The following is a 27587-nucleotide window of genomic DNA, read 5'->3' on the forward strand; positions in this document are numbered from 1 at the left end:
TACCTATGTACCCCTAAACCGAGGCCCCCCACATCGCCGCCACTCTATTAAATTTTTTTAACCCCTAATCTGCCGACCGCACACCGCCGCCACCTACATTATCCCTATGTACCCCTAATCTGCTGCCCCTAACATCGCCGACCCCTACATAATATTTATTAACCCCTAATCTGCCCCCCCCAACGTCGCCGCTACCTACCTACAATTATTAACCCCTAATCTGCTAACCGGACCTCGCCGCTACTCTAAGTTACAATTAAACCTAACACTACACTATCAATAAATAAATTAAATAAACTATCTACAATTATCTACAATTATATCAACTAAACAAAATTATAAAAAAAAAACAAAAAAACACTAAATTACAAAAAAACACACTAAATTACAAAAAATAAAAAAAGATTACAAGAATTTTAAACTAATTACACCTACTCTAAGCCCCCTAAAAAAATAACAAAGCCCCCAAAATAAAAAAATGCCCTACCCTATTCTAAAATAAAAATTGTAAAGCTCTTTTACCTTACCAGCCCTTAAAAGGGCCTTTTGCGGGGCATGCCCCAAAGAATTCTGCTCTTTTGCCTGTAAAAAAAAACATACAATACCCCCCCAACATTAAAACCCACCACCCACATACCCCTAATCTAACCCAAACCCCCCTTAAATAAACCTAACACTAAGCCCCTGAAGATCTCCCTACCTTGTCTTCACCACGCCGGGTATCACCGATCCGTCCAGAAGAGGGTCTGAAGTCTTCCTCCTATCCGGCAAGAAAAGCTCCTCCAGAGGGTCCAAAGTCTTCATCCTATCCGGGCAGAAGAGGACATCCGGACCGGCAGACATCTTCATCCAGGCGACATCTTCTATATTCTTCCACCCGGCGCGGAGCGGGACCATCTTCAAGCAGCCGACGCGGAGCCATCCTTCTTCACTGACGGACTAATGACGAATGAAGGTTCCTTTAAGGGACGTCATCCAAGATTGCGTCCCTCGAATTCCGATTTGGTAGGGTAGGGCATTTTTTTATTTTGGGGGGCTTTGTTATTTTTTTAGGGGGGTTAGAGTAGGTGTAATTAGTTTAAAATTCTTGTAATCTTTTTTTATTTTTTGTAATTTAGTGTTTGTTTTTTTTTGTAATTTAGTGTTTGTTTGTTTTTGTAATTTAGTTTAGTTTATATAATTGTAGATAATTGTAGATAGTTTATTTTATTTATTTATTGATAGTGTAGTGTTAGGTTTAATTGTAATTTAGGTTAGGATTTATTTTGCAGGTAATTTTGTAATTATTTTAACTAGGTAGCTATTAAATAGTTCTTAACTATTTAATAGCTATTGTACCTGGTTAAAATAAATACAAAGTTGCCTGTAAAATAAATATTAATCCTAAAATAGCTACAATATAATTATTATTTATATTGTATCTATATTAGGGTTTATTTTACAGGTAAGTATTTAGCTTTAAATAGGAATAATTTATTTAATAAGATTTATTCTATTTAGTTAGATTTAAATTATATTTAATTTAGGGGGGTGTTATGGTTAGGGTTAGACTTAGCTTTAGGGGTTAATACATTTATTAGAGTAGCGGCGAGGTCCGGTCGGCAGATTAGGGGTTAATAATTGTAGGTAGGTAGCGGCGACGTTGGGGGGGGCAGATTAGGGGGTAATAAATATTATGTAGGGGTCGGCGGTGTTAGGGGCAGCAGATTAGGGGTACATAGGGATAACATAGGTTGCGGCGGTGTACGGAGCGGCAGATTAGGTTTTAAAAATAATATGCAGGGGTCAGCGATAGCGGGGGCGGCAGATTAGGGGTTAATAAGTGTAAGGTTAGGGGTGTTTAGACTCGGGGTACATGTTAGGGTGTTAGGTGCAGACTTAGGAAGTGTTTCCCCATAGGAAACAATGGGGCTGCGTTAGGAGCTGAACGCTGCTTTTTTGCAGGTGTTAGGTTTTTTTACAGCTCAAACTGCCCCATTGTTTCCTATGGGGGAATCGTGCACGAGCACGTTTTTGAAGCTGGCCGCGTCCGCAAGCACCGCTGGTATTTAGAGTTGAAGTGGCGGTAAATTATGCTATACGCTCCCTTTTTGGAGCCTAACGCAGCCCTTCAGAGAACTCTAAATACCAGCGGTATTTAGAAGGTGCAGGGGAAAAAATACACGCGTAGCTAACGCACCCCTTTGGCCGCAGAACTCTAAATCTAGCCGTTAATTTCTTGTGTCAAAAACAGAAGAGTACTAAAAAGGAACAAGTAAATAATGCCCAGAAAACTTGCAAATAATCTAAACAAAACACACAGATATTGTGGGCGCCAGACTCTAACATTAGGCTAATTCTGATAGACAGTATAAAAATCATATATATCAAATCAATATATAGTTTGCTTTAAAACAAAACACATTCAAACAAAATCTATTGTTGTGCACAGTAGATTAGACCTAATTATGTATATATCTCAAACTAACAGTTATGCACAAGCAAAAAGGGGTTTATCACGGCTGTTTGGGCACATGTCGGTGTAGGGCTCATTTTATAAGTTGTAAGTAAACACAAATTCATGAACGCAATCAAGATTTATGCTAGAATGATTACTGCATCATCAGAGCTTTGGTTAACTGTCTCGCAAAAAATAAAAAGGTCAGAAAACACATAAAAATATATTACAAAGTACACTAACTCATAATAACACTATCTAATACAAATTTTTACAAACAAATATAGGGCTCAAAGATATATTTTTTCAAAATTATATTACATGAAAATGGAGCAAAATAAATAATGAAAATGTATTGCAAAGTTGTTTTATTATGTTTAACTAAGCATTTTATATAAAAATCTTAAGGTGTTGACTTTCCTTTAAATTGGAGATGTTTAAGGTTTGATTGGAACTTAAACTCCTGAATTTTTGCTTATTAATATACAATATATAGTAACTACATTTATTATTGTTTTTTTCTCACAGGAAAATTTTACCTATTGTCAGAAGGTAAAGAGAAAATACTTCTAACAGACAAACCTCATATGGTTAATAAAGCTGTCACCCAGAGTGCTGCACCATAGAGCAGTAGTGAAGTCACTGCACACTCAGGTAAGTGTCTAAGTGAGCTTTATATTAATGTTTATAAGCCTAACATAGGGTGTATAAGTGAGGGGACGTGCTTTACTGATGAGCAGCCTAATTATCTGGTTATATTTGTCACATACACAATGCAAACACAAAGGGCTCGAGTGGAACACAAAAATATTATCGCTGTTGAGCGCTAACACTGCTTAAGTTAAATCAATAGTGTTTTTATTGCTGGTTTTACGAGTTAAAAGTAAAATGGTAGCGCACGAGCAAAAGACTCTGGCGCGTTAACATCTGGAGGCTGGATAATGAGACATCACTAACTCCCTTTCCCTATAGACTTCTGTGGGGAGCTCTACAAAACCATGTTCTGTCTTTCGCTTGAGCGCTCTCTGGAAGGTGAACTAGGACAAATTAGCTAAAGTCAAATGTGCCTTAAGAATACTTTAAGTACTTAACCCCTTAACGACCGAGGACGTGCAGGGTACGTCCTCAAAAAAAAGGCAGTTAACGCCTGAGAACGTACCCTGCACGTCCTCTGTGTGGAAAGCAGCTGGAAGCGATCCTGCTCGCTTCCAGCTGCTTTCTGGTTATTGCAGTGATGCCTCGATATGGAGGCATCCTGCAATAACCTTTTCAAGCCATCCGGTGCAGAGAGAGCCACTCTGTGGCCCTCTCTGCACCGGAGATCGGTGGCTTACTGCGTTGGTGGGTGGGAGCCGGACCGGGAGGCGGGTGGCGGCCATCGATGGCCCTTCGTGATGTGGAGGGGGCGGGATCGTGGGCGGGGATGCCAGGGGGCGCGCACTGACGCGTGCACGTGCACGGGAGGGCGGGGGCGGGGGCGTGCACGGGGAGGGAGCAGGTGGGAACCGCTACACTACAGAAAAAAATTGTAGGAAAATGAAAAAAAAATTGCAAAAAATAAATAAATCAAATAAAAAAAAAACCATCAGTTAGGTGGTGGGTGTTGGGCTGTGGGCAGGGGGAAGCTACACTACAGAAAAACCGGGTAAAAAATAAAATAAAACATATTTTTTTGCAAACTGGGTACTGGCAGACAGCTGCCAGTACCCAAGATGGCCCCCAATAAGGCAGAGGGGAGGGATAGAGAGCGGTTTTGGGGGGATCAGGGAGGTCGGGGGCTAAGGGGGGGATCCTACACAGTAGCATATGTAAATATGCTAAAAAAATTTTTATTTTTTTTAAAAGCTCCCTAATTAAACCCTGCACTGCTAGCCATAATACACGTGTGAGGCGCAGCAGCATTTAGCGGTCTTCTAATTACCAGAAAGCAACGCCAAAGTCATATATGTCTGCTATTTCTGAACAAAGGGGATCCCAGAGAAGCATTTACAACCATTTGTACCATAATTGCACAAACTGTTTGTAAATGATTTCAGTGAGAAACCTAAAATTGTGAAAAATTTTACTTTTTTTTTTATTTGATCGCATTTGGCGGTAAAATGGTGGCATGAAATATACCAAAATGGGCCTAGATCAATACTTTGGGTTGTGTACTACACTATACTAAAGCTAAAATTAACCATACAAGCTCCCTACAAGCTCCCTAATTAACCCCTGCACTGCTGGGCATAATACACGTGTGATGCGCAGCGGCATTTAGCGGCCTTCTAATTACCAAAAAGCAATTCCAAAGCCATATATGGCTGCTATTTCTGAACAAAGGGGATCCCAGAGAAGCATTTACAACCATTTGTGCCATAATTGCACAAGCTGTTTGTAAATCATTTCAGTGAGAAACCTAAAATTGTGAAAAATTTAACGTTTTTTTTTATTTGATCGCATTTGGCGGTGAAATGGTGGCATGAAATATACCAAAATTGGCCTAGATCAATACTTGGGGTTGTCTACTACACTACACTAAAGCTAAAATTAACCCTACAAGCTCCCTAAAAGCTCCCTAATTAACCCCTTAACTGCTGGGCATAATACACGTGTGGTGCGCAGTGGCATTTAGCGGCCTTCTAATTACCAAAAAGCAACGCCAAAGCTATATATGTCTGCTATTTCTGAACAAAGGGGATCCCAGAGAAGAATTTACAACCTTTTATGCCATAATTGCACAAGCTGTTTGTAAATAATTTCAGTGAGAAACCGAAAGTTTGTGAAAAAATTTGTGAAAAAGTGAACGATTTTTTGTATTTGATCGCATTTGGCGGGGAAATGGTGGAATGAAATATACCAAAATTGGCCTAGATCAATACTTTGGGATGTCTACTAAAAAAAAATATATACATGTCAAGGGATATTCAGCGATTCCTGAAAGATATTAGTGTTCTAATGTAACTAGCGCTAATTTTGAAAAAAAAATGGTTTGGAAATAGCAAAGTGCTACTTGTATTTATGGCCCTATAACTTGCAAAAAAAGCAAAGAAGATGTAAACATTGGGTATTTCTAAACTCAGGACAAAATAGAAACTATTTAGCATGGGTGTTTTTTGGTGGTTGTAGATATGTAACAAATTTTTGGGGTCAAAGTTAGAAAAAGTGTGTTTTTTTCCATTTTTCCTCATATTTTATAATTTTTTTTATAGTAAATTATAAGATATGATGAAAATAATGGTATCTTTAGAAAGTCCATTTAATGGCGAGAAAAACGGTATATAATATGTGTGGGTACAGTAAATGAGTAAGAGGAAAATTACAGCTAAACACAAACACTGCAAAAATGTAAAAATAGCCTTGGTCCCAAACAGACAGAAAATGGAAAAGTGCTGTGGTCATTAAGGGGTTAAAGGGACACTAAACCCAAATTTTTTATTTCAGGATTCAGATAGAGCATGCAATTTTAAGCAAATTTCTAATTTACTCCTATTATCAATTTTTCTTCGTTCTCTTGTTATCTTTATTTAAAAAGCAGGAATGTGACGCATAGGAGCTGGCCCATTTTTGGTTGAGAACCTGAGTTATACTTGCTTATTGGTGGGTAAATGTCAACCTAAAATGGGCTGGAAGCTAAGAGTAACATTCCTGCTTTTAAAATAAAGATAGCAAGAGAACGAAGACAAATTGATAATAGGAGTAAATTAGAAAGTTGCTTAAAATGTCATGCTCTATCTGAATCACGAAAGAAAACATTTGGGTTCAGTGTCCCTTTAAGTTCTTCACTTGGAAGAAAATGTTCTTATTTTTAAATATATAATATATACTAACTAAGTTAAATGAACAAAAGCATTTGCTAAACAGCATTATAAACTTAATAAAATAATCACACAACACAGACTTCACTTGCATTTTTCTGCAAACAGTTCTTTCTATGCATTCCAATCTGGACTGAGTTATAGACAGGAAGATCTTGTTGCTTTGAAATCTGCTCGATAGCTCAGGCCTGGTTAAATTGATTAATTTCAGCTTGCTTGGCTTTGCTGCAACACAAGCGGACAGCTCCACCTACTGGCTTTTTTAATAAATGCACTGCTTCTCAATGCTTTTCAATAGCAGTCACATGACTGGAAAAAAAGGTTGTTATTCTGAAACGGTGTAAAATGAACTGTTGTAAAACAAGGGCCATCTGTATCTATATATATATTTGTATATATGTATGAATATATAAAGAGAGTCCAGTAGGAAAGCACTCACACCAGTATCTTAATTAATTGCTGGGGTGCCAGTTAAATACAATATCCCACAAACATTGGCCCCCCCTCCAACTACAATGATTGGCACTCTCCAGCCTTTGATGAATGAAAGTGCCCCTGTTTTTAATAGGATTTTTAAAAACGGGGCACTCATTCCGCAAACTTTTCATTCACTTTAAAAAAAGAGATTCATTTGCAGATATATCCAGATAACAATGCATAACTCTGTGATATGTATCCATACCGTTTACAATACAATGTATCCTCCTTCCTCACTTAACAAATCATTAGCTCTTATTTTAAAAAAAATCAGCCACTTTTGCAGAAATGTTTGTTTTATTGGATATTGTGTTTTTTTCATATGATCACAATCCAAAAAGTTCCCAAAATTTTAATAAGTATTTACTATTGGGATAGAAACAGAATCCAACAAAACTGAAATATACAATGACCCTTTCACTGCTCTTAAAGGGACAGTCTAGTCAAAATTAAACTTTCATGATTCAGATAGAGCAGCAACTTTATAATTTAATCCTATTATCAATTATTCATCTTTGTTTGTATTTATTGTATATCTATTATATTTTATGTAAGCATAGGAGCCAGCCCGCGGCAGAACGCTGTTTTGCTTGAGAGGTGACACTTTCACCTCTTAGCCAATAGCGCTGCTGGAAATCCGGCTTGGTGCCGTGTGGCGCCAGATTTTCTGTACAGCTACTTGCTAAGAGGTGGAAACCTCTTTGCAAAACAGCATTCTGCCGTGGGCTGCCTGGGCAGCTTAGTGCGGTGAAAGCTTGAAACAAATAAAGGAGCTTTCTGCATGAAGTATTTTATACGTCATGACTAAAAATCCCCTTTATTTGTTCCAATGGTCAATCCTAGCATTTCACAAATGCTAGGGTTGACTTTCACTTTAAGTGACCACAACTTATCTCATCTTCTAAAACTGGATATTAACAGTTCTCACCCTGGCCCTGATATTCAAAGGTTCTCCAGCTTGGAGAGAAATTAAAGTTCAGACTACCCAGGGGCTGAACTCACTGAATATTCAAAAGAAAAGGGAAGAACTAATTTCTGTATATGAAGGAGAGACAAGTCCAGTGCATGATATGAGAGTTTAGTTACACTTACATTTTGTGCCTTGTATTTTATATAACTTCACACTTTAGATTGAGTCCTTTCAGTATTTTTTTAGCATTTAAACGTTGCACTTTCTCATTTATATTTTAATACATTTAGATTTAGCTCTAGCAGTGATTTTACAAATTCTGATTATGTTTTGAAAGTTTCTGTGTTAATTTAACAAATTAGGATCATGCTTTGTATATTGCTGTGTAGCTTGTTACAAAGTACATTGCAAATTGTATTTGCTGCATTGCAAACTAAAACGGACACTTTCAGAAAGTGGAAGGGAGAGGGCATTTCACTGGGCTGAACAGGGGAGTTCTGAGGGTATGTCTCAAGCTCTCTCACAATTATTTTGAAATTATGTAAGCATTTTAAACAAGCTGGTCTCACTGATTTGTCTCATCAGCTGTATGCAGGTGAAGTTTGCTTAAAATTCACAATACACTTATTTTAAATAACATAAAAGTAATGTATACTATATTACAGAGAAAAGCAATTTAAATTGTAGTGAAAACATTTCAGTTTATTTTGTTATTGATGCAAACAGAGCCTTTATATCAGCCCCAGGTGTTCTCTAGTTACCTTCTCTGTCCCATGTGAAATTTTGTTTCCCAGAGAGCTTCATCACTTTCTATGGAAGGCATCTCTCATCTATCTGGGATTTCTTGGTTCCTCGACTTTTCTTAGATAATTTAGTGAGTTCAGTCCTTGTGAAGTCTGCTCTATAATCTCTCTCCAAACTTGAAAATGTTTGATTATCTGGCTCATAGAAACTATGGGGCCTATTTATCAAAGGTCTTGCGGACCTGATCCGACAGTACGGATCAGGTCCGCAAGACCTCGCTGAATGCGGAGAGCAATACGCTCTCCGCATTTAGCATTGCACCAGCAGCTCACAAGAGCTGCTGGTGCAACGCCGCCCCCTGCTGACTTGCGGCCAATCAGCCGCCAGCAGGGAGGTGTCAATCAACCCGATCGTACTCGATCGGGTTGATTTCCGGCGATTCCTGTCCGCCTCATCAGAGCAGGCGGACAGGGTTATGGAGCAGCGGTCTTCAGACCGCTGCTTCATAACTAGTGTTTCTGGCAAGTCCGTTCGGAGCTTGATAAATGGGCCCCTAAGAGTTTATTTTGTTTCAATTTAAATAGAAGAAATGCAAAGTTCAATGTAAATTGTAAAATATACACACAAATATACAAAGTCGAGACTAAGATGCCTATTTATCAAAGCGTCAACTTTGTTGCATTTGACGGCACCAATACGCTAGCATAAGATCGCCTAACATCTCGGCCGCGTATCTCAACACGCTCTCCATATTTATAAAAAAAGCCAGTACAGTGCGATGAGCAGTGGACTGTTGTTAACTAGCAGTCATCGATCTCGCTGCTATTCGGCTTTTTACCAAGTTTATTTATACCCTGTCACTAAACACCACCACTATACTAAAATGTTTAACCCCTATCACGCTTCTCCCAGACCCTGCCGCAACTAAATAAAGTTATTAACCCCTATCCCGCCGCTCCCGGAGCCCACCGCAACTAAATAAATGTATTAACCCCTATCCCGCCGCTTACGGCCCCCGCCACAACTAAATAAATGTATTAACCCCTATCCCGTTGTTCCCGGAGCCCACCGCAAACTAAATAAATGTATGAACCCCTATCCCGCTACTCCCGGACCCCGCCGCAACTGTAATAAAATGATTAACCCCTGAACCCCTGGCCTTCCACATCACTACCATTAACTAAACCTATTAACCCCTAAACCACCAGTTTATTTTAATTCTAAAGGTAAGTGTTAATTTATTATAAGATAGGGATGAGGTAATTTTTAATGTAAAGTTAGCGGGTTGAGAGGTTTAGGGTTTAATAGCTTACTTTAGTTTATGGCGATGTGGGGGGCTGGCAGTTTATGGGTTAATAGGTTTAGTTAGTGGTAGTGATGTGGGAGGCCAGGGGTTTAGGGGTTAATAAATTTTTTTAAATTGCGGTGGGCTCCAGGAGCAGCGGGATAGGGGTTAATAAATTTATTTAGTTTGCGGTGGGGTCCGGGAGCGGCGGGATAGGGGTTAATAAATGTATTTAGTTGCGGTGGGCTCTGGTAGCGGCGGGATAGGGGTTAACACATTTATTTAGTTTGCGGCGGGGTCCGGGAGCGGCGGGATAGGGGTTAATATATTTTATTTAGGTGGCAGCCATGTCAGGGCAGCAGATTATTGGTGTTAGGACTCAGGGCTTATGTTAGGGTGTTAGGTGTAAACTTTACTGGTTTTCTACCATAGAAATCAATGGGATATCTGGTAGCATCGAACATAAGCTTTCGCTGCTTTCAGACTCCCATTGATTCCTATGGAATCCGCGGCCTCCAGGGTGGCGGATTGAAAACCAGTTATGCTGGGCCGGAATAGTGGCGAGCGTACCTGTTAGAAATTTGATAACTTGCAAAAGTTGTCAGATAGTGCCGAATTTGTATTCAGAACATCTGTAATGACGTAAGTATCGATCTGCATTGGATTGAGACCGGCGGATCATATGTTACGACACAAATTTCAACTTTTGCCAGTCTGTAGGCTTTGATAACTAGGTCGAATCAGGCTTGCCACAATTACGCTGCGGAATTCCGGCGTATTTGGGGTTGACGGCTTGATAACTAGGCCTCTAATTTGTTAAAGTTACACAGAAACTGTGAAAGCGTAATCAGAATGTATAAAATCACAATCCTAAATACACTGCAGTATGCAAAATAAAGTACAAAAGAGTGCAACGTTTAAATGTAATAAAAGTTAATCTGAAGTGTAAAGTGATATAAAATAGAAAGCACAAAGTGTAACTGCAGCAGAGCTGTCATATGCAGGGCTATATTGCACTGGGCTTGTTTCTCCTTCACATACAAAAATGCAGGGAACGCCCCTCGGAAAAAGTAAAGCAAAATCTGCCTTTGAAACTGTCACTAGGGATCTTGCAGTGCTGGAGAATCATTTTAGATCATCTCACCTGAGCGAAGTGGTTTTGTATATCAGGGCCTCAGTAAGCAGTGAAACTGCTCTTAAGCAATATTTAAGTCCCTAAAATGTTTTACAAACACAATAAAAAAATTTGACTGCCTTTTCAGAAATGCTCCTTCGTAACCAGGTTTTTAAATGGAAATGTGACTAAGTAATTGGGTTTTTAAAAGAAAAGGCATCTAGGTAACTGTGTTTTCCAAAGGAAATCGCCTTCATAACCTGGTTTTCAAAATGAAACACAGCTTTGTGGCAGGGCTTTCAAACAGGTTTTACTGGGAACTCAATGATGTAACCATAAGAACTGGAAAATGCAATGTTGTGAATGTGTTTTGATTTTGCAGTCACAAAGGCACAATCCCATTTGAAAGGCCAGTGACAAAGGCATGATCCTGTTTAAAGGGACATTAAACACTTTGAGATGGTAATATAAAAATGATAAATTGTGTTTATAAAAAAAAACTCTGCAATATACTTTCATTATTTATTTTGTCACTTTTTCCTTTAATACCATTATGAAATTGTGAGTTTTTCAGTTCCTGTTAGAAATGGAAGTGCAGAACACTGTTATATTCCCCCCAGCCATTGGCTGCACACTCTGGTGACCTATTTATAACTGTCCCTAATTGGCCACAGCAGAGACAATAACCTATGTTACAACATGGCAGCTCAAATTGTTTTATAGACACTTTACACTTATATTGTCACTATTTAAACAACTAATGAACCTTTAAAAATACATTTACACGTTATTCTCAGACTAATATTTTCTTTGACTGCATCATTCTATCTAGCGTTTATTTAGGGCTAGATTACAAATGGAGTGCTAATTTATCATGCGCCCCCATAAACGGCCCATTTGCCCATTTGCGAGAGCCCTATAAATAACCAGCCATTACAAGCGGCTGGTTATTGCTACCGCAAGCTCGCAGTAGCAATTAGCGCTTGTAAAAGTAACCAAAGATCAAATCTCTGGTTAATTTGATATATGTGCCCCAAATGCCCCCAAAATAAAGTGTAATGTGTTTAAGTAAAAAATATAAATTGTAGCATTTTTTAATAAAATAACTGCAATATGCAGTATTATGGGCTAAATTTGGTGGGAGTGGGGTGTTAGAAAAAAAAAACAGCCCTGAAAAGTATCTTTACATTGCGATCTATGGGAACTGTGTGTTACCAGTAAATATATCTGTATACGCTTATATACATATATATTTATGCGTTAATATGTGTTTGTATATAAGCAGTTACATATATATTTACAATTTGCTGCCATAACTGCGCGTCTTACCCCCTTTGCTGCGCTAGTTCTCATACCGTGTCTGACAGCATGAGAATGAGGCTCCTATTGGAGCCTATGGAAGCACAGTCTTATGAGCGCAATGCTTCCCAGCAATTGCTGTCAACTTGTAATACCAGCTCACATTAGCATGCGCTGGTATTACTCAGTGGAGCGCAAATATCACTTTCACAAAAGCGATATTTAGCGCTCCACTTGTAATCTGGCCCTTAGTGTTTAATGTCCCTTTAAAAGCCTGGCCATAAAGGTGTCTATACTGAAAATGTGAAGAAACAAACATTAACAGAAAGTTATTACTACATTCCATCTCTAGATGTTAGGGTCTTGATCTCACTTTTACTGAAGATCCATTTAGCTGTACAAGATATCACAAATTCAGTACATATGTAAATGTGCGTCCTGCCCAGTGACGATGAAGATGCAGACGTGATGTTACACCTTGGTTTTCCATATGTGTTTCTAGAATCATTAAATACCTGCAAGTGTATTATGTGTTAATTATCGCCTAGATTTAGAGTTTTGTCGGTAAAGACCCGCGAAGCTAACGCTGCTTTTTTTTCCAGCGCATCCTTAAGACAACGCTGGTATTTAGAGTTGTCTGAAGGGCTGTGTTAGGCTCCAAAAAGGGAGCGTAGAGCATAATTTAGCGCCACTTCAACCCTCAATACCAGCGTTGCTTACGGTAGCGGCTAGCTGGAAAAACGTGCTCGTGCACGATTCCCCCATAGGAAACAATGGGGCAGTTTGGGCAGAAAAAAAACCTAACACCTGCAAAAAAGCAGCGTTAAGCTCCCAACGCAGCCCCATTTTTTCCTATGGGGAAACAGTTTCTAAGTCTGCACCTAACACCCTAACATGTACCCCGAGTCTAAACACCCCTAACCTTACACTTATTAACCACTAATCTGCCGCTCCGTACTCCGCCGCAACGTACATTATACCTATGAACCCCTAATCTGCTGCCCCTAACATCGCCGACCCCTATATTATATTTATTAACCCCTAATCTGCCCCCCCCCCCAACGTCTCCGCTACCTACCTACACTTATTAACTAGGACAAATCAGTATTATACTGACAAAAACTGTACATCTGATTAGCACTCACATTCCTGAGATAGAATTTTTGTGGATATTGACTTAGATGAGACTCCTAGGTGGAGTTCAGAGCTAGAATATTAAAATTTAACTTTTATTCAAAATTATTAAAATATATTACAAACACACAAAGACAAAAACTTTTAAAATTATCATCTGCTGTTGAGATTGTTTTCTTTATTAGGTGAATTCTCAATAGGACTAAGCTTGTAACATATGAGTTATGAACTATAGTGATAAACTTATCTATAGTTTAATGTTTCATTACATAGCATGATCACTGGTTTATCTTGAGATCTGAGTAGATAGTTTACTAGTGTAGGTTCTTGGGTTGCTCAGATGTCAATCGTCTAATGTAATGTTAGAGTTAGAGCAAAGTGAGTATTGCTACCCTTCACCCTATATTCCCATTAAAGTGGAGCACTATATCTGAGAGGATGTCACCAACCTTAATATGACCTACAAATCCTATTTTTCCAGGTAACTGCAATTTATCAGTTAATAGACAGTGACTGATTTTAGCTCCTTTATTTGTTATAGTAAAAAGGCATTGCCTGGTATTGCAGAGGATTGGATTAATTTGTTAAATATTTTGAACTTATTGTTACAAGCTCCAAACACTATTTAACTAATAGTGGATGTTTTGGCTCCAATTTTGCCTGAACAAGTTATAATAATGTTGATACTATGTATTGAATTAAATCTCCACTAGGTGTCAGTGTTGTCACATAAATTCTCCCTTTTAATAATATCAGAAATGCCGTTCAGTATATACTGGTAACTTTCAGATTATTTTGGATGTGGGGAGCCTGTGAAAATTACTGTGAGTACAATTATATGTGTTAGCGGATTGCTGTTAGCCCTACTATTAACTTAGGAGTCTTAAGAGTCTTTTGAATATCATTAGATTATATTGCAACTCGATAATAATAGACTCGCAAGGAAAAGTGAACACTGGGAGAGTGTTTAGAAATTTTACTTGAACAGTCAGTGATCCTATAGATAGAACAAATGGTTACATTGTTACAGTATGGTTGTGTTTGTTTAACTTGTATCCTATAGATAGGACAAATGGTTACATTGTTACAGTATGGTTGTGTTTGTTTAACTTGTATCCTATAGATAGGACAAATGGTTACATTGTTACAGTATGGTTGTGTTTGTTTAACTTGTATCCTATAGATAGAACAAATGGTTACATTGTTACAGTATGGTTGTGTTTGTTTAACTTGTATCCTATAGATAGGGCAAATGGTTACATTGTTACAGTATGGTTGTGTTTGTTTAACTTGTATCACATCTCATTTGTAAGTTCAGATTCAAGAGAATTTGTGTATCTAAATTAACTCTGCAATTTAAAGCTTGGCATTTAGATGCTTACACAATTTATTTTGAAGATTTCCTCGGCTTCCACTTAGATTAAGCAATTGTAGCGTTTTTGCAAGTATCTCTGTGTGCATAGAATTAGGCTTAGTATTAACTCGTTGTGTGCTGTGATAACATTAAATATTTTTATTCATAATTGTCTCAGTTGAAGCAATTGTTTACTATAATAAGTTATCCATTTTTTACCTTTGTATTCTCTTAGATAAATATGTTACCGGTCTACACCATTAATCTGTCTATTATCAGTGAATAGTTTCTACAGAGATTGACCGGACTATACCTTTATTCTGTTGGTTGAAAAATGGTCTCTATAATAATTTACCAGTTAATGCCTTAATGTTGAGATTTCTTAATAGATAGTCTCTAAGAGGATTTACCGGCCTATACCTTAGTTTTATTAGTTGTAAATATCTAATCTCTATAACTCTTTACCGGCCTATACCTTTAAAGGGCCACTAAACCCAAAATCTTTCTTTCATGATTCAGATAGAGAATAGAAATGTAAACAACATTACAATTTACTTCAATTATTTATTTTGCTTCATTGTTTAGATATCCTTAATTGAAGAAAAAGCAATGCACATGGTGAGCCAATCACCCAAGGCTTCTATGTGCAGCAACCAATCAGCAGCTACTGAGCATATCTAGATATGCTTTTCAGCAAAGAATATCAAGAGAATAAAACAAATTGGATAATATAAATAAATTAGAAAGATGTTTAAAATTACATTCTCTTTCTAAATCATGAAAGAAAAAATGTGGGTTTCATGGCCCTTTAAGGGCTGACCTGTTGCTCTCGCAGGTTTGTATCTTAGAAATAATATAGATGGTTTTGTATAGGGGTTTACCGGTCTATACCTTGGGTAATTCTCATAAAATAAACAAGGCTGGTTTTTTATCTTTATAAGGGTATCGCATCTAAGTTTGGACTCACGAGTAATACTTTATATTTTTCTTAGGAGATACAACTTTGTACTTGCAAATTATAAATAGTGCTAACTAATTTTCTAAGGTGGTTACCGGCCTATACCAGGTGAAAAATAACTAAAGTAGCACCATTACTGATTTTGCAGGTTACCTTTTAATACCAGTAAAATGTTACCGTTAAATACCGGTTACCTATTAATACCTGTGAACAATAATTCTCTAAATCAGAGCTTTCCAAACTTTTCATGTTGGTGACACACTTTTTAGACCTACATCTTTTCGCGACACAGTAATTTAGTTGTACTAGCAAACAGGAGGTTAAACTAACTTGTTTTAAGAGATACGGACACATACATAAATAATATAATAACAAAATGTATTTATAAGTAACAGTATGTATGCAAGAATTAAAAAAAAGTTTTTTACCACCAATAGCTACTTACTATTTTACTGGGCTGTGTGAGGTTGATGGGATGAACACAGTTTCTGAATATTTGGAGGAATATTAGCTAAAGACACTCGCATTTCATCATCAAGCATTTTTAAGCTTCCACTTCCTATCCATATATCAAGAGCAGAAGCAGCAATGCACTACTGGGAGCTAGTTGCAAAAAACCCCCACTGACTTCTGCTCAGCATTTAAGCTGCCGCCCTCAGAGCTCAGTGAGTATGATTGACTACTGCCTGCGCTGCAAACACACTGCTATCCCACTCACTGACTACACATGCAGTCACAAGCCGATTAAGAAAACTACAAGTGCAGTCAGGAGCCAATGTGCCGCCAATGGGAATAGTTTCAGTTCCCACTGAGCTGCGCCAATAGGTTAAGATGATCTGTGTCCCCCTAGGTATCAATCACGTGTCAACCATGTGATATGCGTAGCAGGCTGGCGGAAAGTCAGAAACCAAAATTTTTTTTTACAAAAAATGTGTGCTGAAGCAGGGACACACCTACACACTGCTGCTGACACACTAGTGTGTCCCGACACACAGTTTGGAAAGCACTGCTCTAAATGCTACAGCTTGTTGCCTTTAGTAAAGTGCATATAGATACTGAGGTTAAGGGGATGGCAGTGTGCCTCAATAGTATCAAATTGTAAAATAACCCCTACACCACCATTGATCTCAGACAGCAGACGAGCTAAAATTTACAAAACAACACCTTCCCCTAACATGTTTCGCCAGTAACCTGGCTTTGTCAAAGGGTGCGGGCGCGCCTTTGTTTCAAATATTTATTGGCTCCCTACTCCACCTCCCTGCCGGTTATTGGACCAATAGAAAGAGAGGAGACAGAACCACTGTAATTGTCTAACTCACTAAAATAGCAAAGTAAACATTGATTCGTTCATTTTTTCTTATAGTGTTTTCCCTATTGTTAAGGTGGATTGTTAAGTTATGTGTGGAATCAAAAAAACTAATACAATTTAAAAACTGAAGTATGGGGATTACTAATTGTGTATTTGTGTTCTAACTTGTCTAGATTATACTTGTCAAATACTTCAATTAGGAATAGTATGTTACTGCATATTATATATGATCACAGATTCTAATTTAGATCTATTTAATTAAATGTCCTAAACGTTAAGTATTTAGCAAACATTTCATTCTGTACTTCAAAATAATTATTTTGAACAATGTATTCTTATTGTCGGATGTTCCCAATTTTTTGGGATTGTTTCTGATCATAATTTTTAGACGTTAGAATCTGTTCTTGAATTAAATAGGGTAAATTTTAATGTACTTTGTATTCATAATAAATTATTAGAAACCCAATTCTCTCTCACAATTTCCTTTGAGTGCTTTAATACCCCAACTTAAAGTGAATTACAAGGATATGGTGTGATACCATGACATTACTAGCTACTATAATAGAGCAAGTGACTATTTATGAATGAATGAAGTGAGTGTGGGTGACATAACCTAATTTTTTGCTTAAAAAGTGCTTATTCTAATAGATATTGTGATCAAGTGTGTTAAACTCAAACCCTGCTAATACAGTAGGATTTTATTATGAGGTGAAGTGATCAGAAGAAGCAATGTGGCTTTATAGGCATATAAAGTGTTTATGTAAAAATAATATACAGCAATAATTTTTATTCTTACTAAGATTTACTAAAAAAGAGAATGACAAAAAGAAAAGAGAAGGTGAGCAAGTTAGTGTGAATTTAACATGTTTGACATTTCATTAACTAAAAACTGAGTGATTGGAAGAGTCTTTGTTAATATTATTAAAAACAAGGATTTGTGAGATTTATACTAGTAAAAGAGAGTTAATTTTGGGTTCTTATATTGTTGTATCTTCTTAATGTTAAATGAATTTTGCTGTTATTTTATTGATGTAGTGACCACCATGAATTTGTTAAAAAAAAAAAAAAAAAAATTTTTTATTAGTTCAGGAGGTTGTCATGTAAACGAATTTTGTATTTTCTCATATATTTTTGTTATGCTAGATTGTTTCTCATTCGTGAGTATGAACCTTACAGATAAGAAAAGTAATTGTTGTGTTCATTTAGGCCATGCGGTTGAACTGAATTCAAAAGATAAATCCATCTGCTTTCTTTTTGTAAGAGAGCAGTCTCCATGTCTCCACCTCTTATACCCAGACTTATTTTTTGTATTCCACAGCAGATTAGACTATCAGGTTTGGATTGATGGTACCTATAAAAATGGTATGCTACCGATGTGATAGATTTCATTTTTGCTAGATCTTTCCCTGCATTTTTGATGTTGCGGAGGTGTTCTTGTAGTCTTGTGCGTAACTTTCTAGTTGTCATGCCCACGTAAATTTTTGGGCACTTGCATTTTAGGATGTAAATGACACCCGTGGTGTTACAATTTATGAAAGATCTGATTGGATGTATTTTTCCAAACCTGTCTGTTATTGTGGTAGTTTTCTTTACATGTTTGCAGCTGATGCATGTGCCACAGGCGTAAGATCCTTTTGTTGTATTTGTTTTTTTCTCTTTATGTCTGGTGAAATGACTGGAGCTTACCATCTCTTGTAGGTTGCGTGTTCTTCTGTAACTTACTTCTACCTTCTGTCCTATTAGTTCTTTTAATGTTGGGTCAGATTGTAGAATCGGCCAATGTTTTTGAATGATGTTAATTATATCCTTGCTTTGGGAATTGTAAGTTAGCACCAAACGTGTTTTATTATCAGTGTTTCGTTTTTTGGGCTTTAGCAGTTTAGATCTATTTGTATTTTGAGCTCTTTTTTTGGCTGCTTTGACTGATCGCTTGCTATATCCTCTTTGATATAGTCTAGTTTCCAATTCTCTGGCTTGACTTTTGTATAGATCTTCCTCTGAACAGTTTCTCTTAGTCCTTAAGAATTCTCCTACAGGGAGGGATTTAATGGTATTCGGAGCGTGGGCACTGGTGCTGAACAGGATGGTATTAGTTGCTGTTGGTTTCCTAAACAAGTCAGTTCCTATTCTTCCATCTTCCATCTTGAAAATTCTTAAGTCAAGGAATGTGATTTCCCTCTGGCTGAGTTCATATGTGAGCTTAATGTTAAGTTGGTTCTGATTGAGTTTAACTAAGAAGGATTCAAGTTCTGATTTAGAACCCTCCCAAATAAACATAATATCATCTATGTACCTCAGCCAGAGGGGGACTTATTTCAAATATTTATCATTTTCACTGGTGAAGACAGAAGTTTGCTCCCACCACCCTAAAAACAGGTTCGCGTAAGTGGGGGCGCATGCTGTGCCCATCGCCGTCCCTCGTGTTTGCAGGTAAAATCTATTGTCAAATACGAAGAAGTTCTTCTTTAGTACGAATTCTAAAAGATCTAGTATGAATTTGTTGTGATCTTCATTCTCCTCCGTTGACATATCCAGATAGTGTTTCGCAGCTTTGAGGCCTAGCTCATGTTTGATGCTGGTATATAACGCCTCTACGTCAGCTGTCACTAGCCATGTATTCTCATTAAGTTGGATATCTTGTAGATGTTGTAACACTTCCATGGTGTCTTTCGTATACGATGGCATCTGTGTTAAAAATTCCCTTAGTCTTAGATCTATGTATTGGCTCGCTTTCTCCGTTAAATTCTCGTTTCCTGAGACAATCGGACGACCCGGTGGATGTTTACTGTTTTTATGTATTTTGGGTATAAGGTAGAATGTCGCCACTTTGGGATTTTTTACCGTTAGAAATTTCTTTTCTTTTTCAGAGATGGTATTATGTATTTTTGCAAAAGAGATCAGATCATTGTATTCTTGATGGAATTGTTGCATGGGATTGCTCCATAATTTCTTGTAGCAGGTATCATTTTTTAATTGATTATTCACTTCTTTAATATACATTTCAGTGGGCCATAGGACAATGTTTCCACCCTTGTCTGCCTTACGGATGATTATATCATCCCATTGCTGTATTTCTTCTAAGGCCTTAATTTCTCCTTTACTTAAGTTTTCTGAGGGTGACTTGATTTTAAGATTTGAAATTTCTTGACATACTACTTCGTTAAAGATTTGCACACTTGGAGTTTTCGATGTTTTTGGTACATATTTGGATTTGTTTTTTAATTTTTTACGCCAGTTGTAGCTTATGTCATCATTATTAACCCCTAATCTGCCGACCGGACCTCGCTGCCACTATAATAAATGTATTAACCCCTAAACCGCCGCACTCCCGCCTCACAAACCCTATAATAAACAGTATTAACCCCTAATCTGCCCTCCCTAACATCGCCGCCACCTAACTTCAAGTATTAACCCCTAATCTGCCGACCAGAGCTCGCCGCTACTCTAATAAATGTATTAACCCCTACACTTATTAACCCCTAATCTGCCGACCGGACCTCGCCGCCACTATAATAAATGTATTAACCCCTAAACCGCCGCACTCCCGCCTCACAAACCCTATAATAAACAGTATTAACCCCTAATCTGCCCTCCCTAACATCGCCGCCACCTAACTTCAAGTATTAACCCCTAATCTGCCGACCAGAGCTCGCCGCTACTCTAATAAATGTATTAACCCCTTAAGTCTAACCCTAACCCTAACACCCCCCTAAATTAAATATAATTTTAATCTAACGAAATAAAATAAATATTATTAACTAAAGTATTCCTATTTAAAACTAAATACTTACCTGTAAAATAAACCCTAATATAGCTACAATATAACAAATTATTATATTGTAGCTATTTTAGGATTTATATTTATTTTACAGGCAACTTTGTATTTATTTTAACTAGGTACAATAGCTAGTAAATAGTTATTTACTATTTAATAACTACCTAGTTAAAATAATTACCAAATTACCTGTAAAATAAATCCTAACCTAAGTTACAATTAAACCTAACACTACACTATCAATAAATAAATTAAATAAATTAACTACAAGTACCTACAATTACCTACAATTAAATAAACTAAACTAAATTATAAAAAAAAACCCACTAAATTACAAAAAATAAAAAAAGATTACAAGAATTTTAATATAATTACACCTACTCTAAGCCCCCTAATAAAATAACAAAGCCCCCCAAAATAAAAAAAAATTCCCTACCCTAATCTAAATTAAAAAAGTTAACAGCTCTATTACCTTACCAGCCCTTAAAAGGGCATTTTGCGGGGCATGCCCCAAAGAAATCAGCTCTTTTGCCTGTAAAAAAAAAAACGCAATACCACCCCCCAACATTACAACCCACCACCCACATACCCAATCAGCCAATCGGCTGATCCAATCAGCCAATCAGATTGAGCTTGCATTCTATTGGCTGATCGGAACAGCCAATAGAATGCAAGCTCAATCTGATTGGCTGATTGGATCAGCCAATCGGATTGAACTTGAATCTGATTGGCTGATTTAATCAGCCAATCAGATTTTTCCTACCTTAATTCCGATTGGCTGATAGAATCCTATCAGCCAATCGGAATTCGAGGGACACCATCTTGGATGACGTCACTTAAAGGAACCTTCATTCGTCGTCTAGTCGTCGTGCAGGAAGGATGTTCCGTGCCGGAGGTCTTGAAGATGGAGCCGCTCCTCGTCAGATGGATAAAGATAGAAGATGCCACTTGGATGAAGATGTCTGCCGGTCCAGATGTCCTCTTCTGCCGGGATAGGATGAAGACTTCTGCCGGTCTGGATGTCCTCTTCTGGTCCATCGGATGAAGACTTCGGCCCGGTTGGGTGAAGATGACTCAAGGTAGGGAGATCTTCAGGGGGGTAGTGTTAGGTTTATTTAAGGGGGGTTTGGGTTAGAGTACGTGTATGTGGGTGGTGGGTTGTAATGTTGGGGGGTGGTATTGTGTTTTTTTTTTACAGGCAAAAGAGCTGATTTCTTTGGGGCATGCCCCGCAAAAAGCCCTTTTAAGGGCTGGTAAGGTAATAGAGCTGTTAACTTTTTTAATTTAGATTAGGGTAGGGAATTTTTTTATTTTGGGGGGCTTTGTTAATTTATTAGGAGGCTTAGAGTAGGTGTAATTAGCTTAAAATTCTTGTAATCTTTTTTTTATTTTTTGTAATTTACTGTTTGTTTTTTTGCAATTTAGTTTAGTTTATTTAATTGTAGGTAATTGTAGTTACTTGTAGTTAATTTATTTAATTTATTTATTGATAGTGTAGTGTTAGGTTTAATTGTAACTTAGGTTAGGATTTATTTTACAGGTAATTTGGTAATTATTTTAACTAGGTAGCTATTAAATAGTAAATAACTATTTAATAGCTATTGTACCTAGTTAAAATAAATACAAACTTGCCTGTAAAATAAATATAAATCCTAAAATAGCTATAATATAATTATTTGTTATATTGTAGCTATATTAGGGTTTATTTTACAGGTTAGTATTTAGTTTTAAATAGGAATACTTTAGTTAAAAATATTGATTTTATTTCATTAGATTAAAATTATATTTAATTTAGGGGGGTGTTAGGGTTAGGGTTAGACTTAGCTTTAGGGGTTAATACATTTATTTGAGTAGCGGCGAGCTCCGGTCAGCAGATTAGGGGTTAATACTTGAAGTTAGGTGGCGACGATGTTAGGGAGGGCAGATTAGAGGTTAATACTATTTATTATAGGGTTTGCGAGGTGGGAGTGCGGCGGTTTAGGGGTTAATACATTTATTGGAGTAGTGGCGAGGTCCGGTCGGCAGATTAGGGATTAATAAGTGTAGTTAGGTAGCGGCGACTTTGAGGGGGGCAGATTAGGGGTTAATAAATATTATGTAGGTGTCGGCGATGTTAGGGGCAGCAGATTAGGGGTTCATAGGGATAATGTATGTGGCGGCGATGTGCGGTCGGCAGATTAGGGTTTAAAAAAAAATATTAGAGTGGCGGCGATGTGGGGGGACCTCGGTTTAGGGGTACATAGGTAGTTTATGGGTGTTAGTGTACTTTAGAGCACAGTAGTTAAGAGCTTTATAAACCGGCGTTAGCCCAGAAAGCTCTTAACTACAGCCTTTCCATGGGCAGTAAGAGTCGTGTCGGTAGAGGGTGTACCGCTCACTTCAGCCAAGTCTCTAAATACCAGTGTTAGGAAGATCCCATTGAAAAGATAGGATACGCAATTGGCGTAAGGGGATCTGCGGTATGGAAAAGTCGTGGCTTGGAAGTGAGCGTTAGACCCTTTCCTGGTTGACTCTAAATACCAGCGGGCGGCCAAAAGCAGCTTTAGGAGCCCTTAACGCTGCTTTTGACGGCTAACGCCAAACTCTAAATCTAGGCGTAAGTGATTAAAGGGACATTAAACACTAAACTCATCTCATGCATCTCACACTAAAGATGGGTGCTGCTATTTTGGAACCTAGGTCCCACTTGAGGTATCTAAAGGAGAGTTGCATTAAGAGCTAGATTTCAACATGGCCCACCCATGACTTGAGGGAGGTGGAAAATAACCTAAACTCTATGCTTATAAAATATATTTAGTGTCTACTGTCCCTTTAATTATCTGGAACAAATATGTTCTAGGCATTCAAATGGCTAAATCATTATTTTGTATATGCGTTGCCAAGAAATTATATTACTGCCCTTTCTTAGGTATCAGTGTTGTGTGTAACAGGCAACCAAGGGGTTAATTTACTGTTTTTTTTATTTATATATATATATATATATATATATACACACACACACACTTGCACAGCTAATCAAAACTGATACCCATCTAACACCTTATTCACTATAAACAAATTTAAATAAAACATGTTTGGTATTTTGTGGTTGATTTTGCTTTTTAGAAGGTTTCTATTACAGTAACCGGAAGCTGAAGTGCAGTTTTCTGATAATAATTGTTGAAGAATGGATGCAGCGAAGGCAAAATGAGCATTACAAAAAAATAAACTAACCGCCCGCAATAAGTATTAAAAAAACAAAAACAACCAACTACCTAATAAAATTATTAACACCTAAATACGCCAACCCCAACATCGCAAACTACCTAATACATCTAATAACCGCTAAACCGCCAATAACCCACATAGCTAATTAACCTAATAAATCTATTAACCCCTAAACCGCCATTAATCCACATAGCAATTAACATAATAAATCTATTAACCTCTAAACTGCCAAACCCCACAACGCACATAACTAATCACTAAGCCCCCTAACCTAACACCCCCTAAATTAACCCCATTACATAAATTAAAATAATCCTAAATTACAATTAAAATAAAAAACCTAACATTAGAAAACTAAGTTTAAACTAATCTAAAATTACAGAAAATAAAAAAGTCTAACATTACAGAAAATAATAACAACATTATCCAAAATAAAAAAATTAAACCTAATTCCTATAAAATTTAAAAAAAACACCCCCTAATCTAAGAATAAACTACCAATAGCCCTTAAAATGGCGTGTTGTAGGGCATTGCACTAAAGAAATCAGCTCTTTTACAATAAAAATAAACCATGTCCCCCCTAACAGTGAAACTCCCCAACCACCAAACCCCCAAAATAAAAAAACTAACACTAAAAAAAAACTAAACTACCCATTGCCCCTAAAGGGGCATTTGTATTGACATTGCCCTTAAAAGGGCATTCAGCTCTTCAATTGCCCAAATCCCTTATTTGAAAAATAAAAACCAAAAATAAAAAAAAACCTAACACTAAGCCCCAAATAGGTACTCACGGTTCCTGAGGTCCGGTGGAGATGGTCTTCTTCCAGGCGGGTCCATCATCTTCTATCTTCATCCACAGTGAAGGCGGCATGGAACGGTGGTGTGGAGCAGTCTTTCCAGATGTAGCGATCCTCGGCAGCGTGGAGGCTCCTCTTCATGTGATCGTCCGCTGTACACTGAAGAATGAATGCAAGGTACCCCGTATTTATTGGGGTATCTTGCATTCCTATTTGCTGATATTTTAAAATCAGCCAATAGAATGAGAGCTAATGAAATCATATTGGCTGATTTGAACAGCCAATAGGATTTCAGTTGCTCTAATCCTATTGGCTGATTTAAAAATTTCAGCCAATAAGAATGCAAGGTACCCCAAATTAATTGTTGTAGCTTGCATTCAATCTTCAGTCTACAATGGACATCGGATGAAGTGGAGCCTTCATGCCGCCGGGAAACGCCTCTGCCACCGCCAAAGACCGCCGCCGCTGAGGATCCAGGCATCGGGAACATAGCTCCGCATCTCCACTCCGCGCTGCCTTCACTCCGGAGGAAAATAGAAGATGATGGTTCTGTCTGGAAGAAAACCTTCTCCGCCGGACTTCAGGAACAGTGAGTACCTATTTGGGGCTTAGGTTTCGGACTTTTTATTTTAATTTTTGGGGTTGTTTTTTTTTTAGATTAGGGTTTTTTGGGGCTTAAAAAAAGAGCTGATTGCCCTTTTAAGGGCAGTAAAAGAGCTGAATACCATTTTAAGGTCAATGCCCATACAAATGGCCCTTTAGGTGCAATGGGTAGTTTAATTTTTTTAGTGTTATTTTTTTTATTTTGGGGGGGGGGGGTTGGTTTTTTTACTGTTAGGGGGGATTTAGTATTTTTTAGAGGTAAAAGAGCTGTTTAAAGGGATAAGAAAGTCAAAATTAAACTTGCACGATTCAGATAGAGCAGGTCATTTTAAGATTCTTTTAAATTCACTTCTATTTGCAAATGTGCTTCATTCTCTTAGTATCCCTTGTTAAAAAATGAAAACACACATATCATACACTAGTGGGAGCTGCTGCTAATTGGTGCCTGCACACATTTGTCTCTTGTGATTGGCTAATTAGATATTTTCTGCTTCCTGTCAGTAGTGCAATGCTGTCCCTTCAGCAATGGATAACAAGAAAATGAAGAAAATTTGATAATAGAATTAAATTGGAAAGTTGTTTAAAATTGTATGTTCTATCTGAATCATAAAAGAAAATTTTGGGCTTTACTATTCCTTTAACTTAGGTCAATGCCCTACAAAAGGCCATTTTAAGGGCTATTGATAGTTTAGTATTAGATTAGGGGGTATTTTAACTTTAGCTTGGGGGGTTTGTAGTTTTTAAACATAGACTGCCCTCTGGGCAGGCTTATAGCCTACTTTATTTATAAAATGTTTTACCAGGAAAATACATTGAGATTTCTCTTGTTTTCAAATAGACATCCCAACCTGCAAAAGCTCATTTCAGGGAGGTGGCTTCACCCCCTACTGCACCCCCCCCCCACCCCCCAGTTATATATTGGACAACTTGGAACCCTAAATAAGATAGAGACTTATCATTAAAGTAGTTCCCACTAAAGTCACATTAAAAAAAAAAAGTAGCTTTATTGCACAACAACATACAACAAACCTATTTTCCAGTGATCGACATCGTACGCTTGTTGAATGCTTAAATATTTTAGACTATGAAGTTTAATTACACGCAGTAAATAAGGTAGTATTTGTGTTTTATTTTATTAAAATCAGTGGGGGCTTTTTGGTTACTGATGCATGCTTTGAGGGTTCTATAACGTTCCAGCAACTAAAGGCATTCCTTAAAGAAACACTTTTCCGGATTTGGGCCACATTGGATCATGGTACTTGGAGTTTCAGGGAGATTGCATTTCTTTTGTTGGCATCAGGGAGCTGCTATTACAATCCGGGAGACTCCCTGAACTTCAGGGAGAGTTGGGATGTCTGCAAATATGTCTTGCAATGTTATTAAATGATGGATATACGTTAATGACAATCTTTAAATCCTGTTTTCCTTTACAGTTACATCAACAGGAGCAGACTTCCTTCAAGCAGCAGAAAATAATTATCTGGAACCCGGAGAACAAACAAAAATAAAACACAAGAAGAGGAAAATCCTCTGAAGATAAATACAAAAGGCAGAACATGGTTCCTGATTAACATCATTATAATATTGCCATTGGACACAATTTATTACAGAACTGGTTTCATGAAGTTAGATTTATATAAACACAGGACATTGCAACCTTATTAACCTCAGTCCTGTAATTTCAGATAAACTATGGGTTTATTGGAGGTTCGGAGTGCGTTAAGGAAACAGAAGGTACACGCATGTGAATTAAAGTTACCAGGATAGTAAATATGGTTGGGAACAAGTGCTGCAGATTTTAATGTTTAACTCATTAAATGTCAGATATATTAAGATTTGTGTAATTCAGCCCAATATGCTCCCAAGATATTGACCCTGGACTGAAGGTGCTATTGTTGTTTTAACAATAATTTATCTACACTTCTAAATCAACAGAGTTGGAATCACAATTGTTTGATGTGTAGAAAATGTTTGGGTTCTTGAAGTAAAATATTGTGATAATCATTGTTCCCCTTAAAAATATGTGCAGTAAGCATGAGCATATAAAGGTCATGTTATGTATAAATTATAAATTTTATTACTACTGTTTATATTCCAGTTTGAAAGGTTATGATTTAATTTCATGTGACAGAACCAAACAGTCCCAAAAAAGAAAGAGAAGAGCATTTAGCAAAAATAAATAAAACATAGCTTTTATTAGGCTTGCATCATAAAAATAAGAGGTCAACAGACTAAGAGAGGCAGGGACACCTCTGGGCTGGCAAGCTTACGCGTTTCGGCTTAATCATAGCATAGGGAAGCAAGTCACAGTTGTTCAATATATACACAATTGAAATAACATCATTGGTTAAAACCAAAGGAACTTTAAAATAAAGTCACGCCCAAAA

At 37.4% G+C, this 27587-nt stretch overlaps 1 protein-coding gene across 4 annotated transcripts in view; it reads left to right on the forward strand.

Annotated features, from left to right (window-relative positions):
• The window catches only part of LOC128642024 (uncharacterized), a 141730-nt gene extending 114438 nt beyond the window's left edge, over nucleotides 1-27292 (forward strand). For all 4 annotated transcript variants that reach the window (XM_053694660.1, XM_053694664.1, XM_053694662.1 and 1 more), the window contains 2 exons: nucleotides 2966-3091; nucleotides 26634-27292. In XM_053694660.1, coding sequence (XP_053550635.1) covers nucleotides 2966-3063 — 98 coding nt within the window. In that variant the 3' untranslated portion in view covers nucleotides 3064-3091; nucleotides 26634-27292. The remainder of the gene's footprint in view (nucleotides 1-2965; nucleotides 3092-26633) is intronic.
• Nucleotides 27293-27587: the final 295 nt, after the last annotated feature.

Source organism: Bombina bombina, chromosome 11 (genome assembly GCF_027579735.1).
Source record: "Bombina bombina isolate aBomBom1 chromosome 11, aBomBom1.pri, whole genome shotgun sequence".
NCBI lineage: Eukaryota > Metazoa > Chordata > Amphibia > Anura > Bombinatoridae > Bombina > Bombina bombina.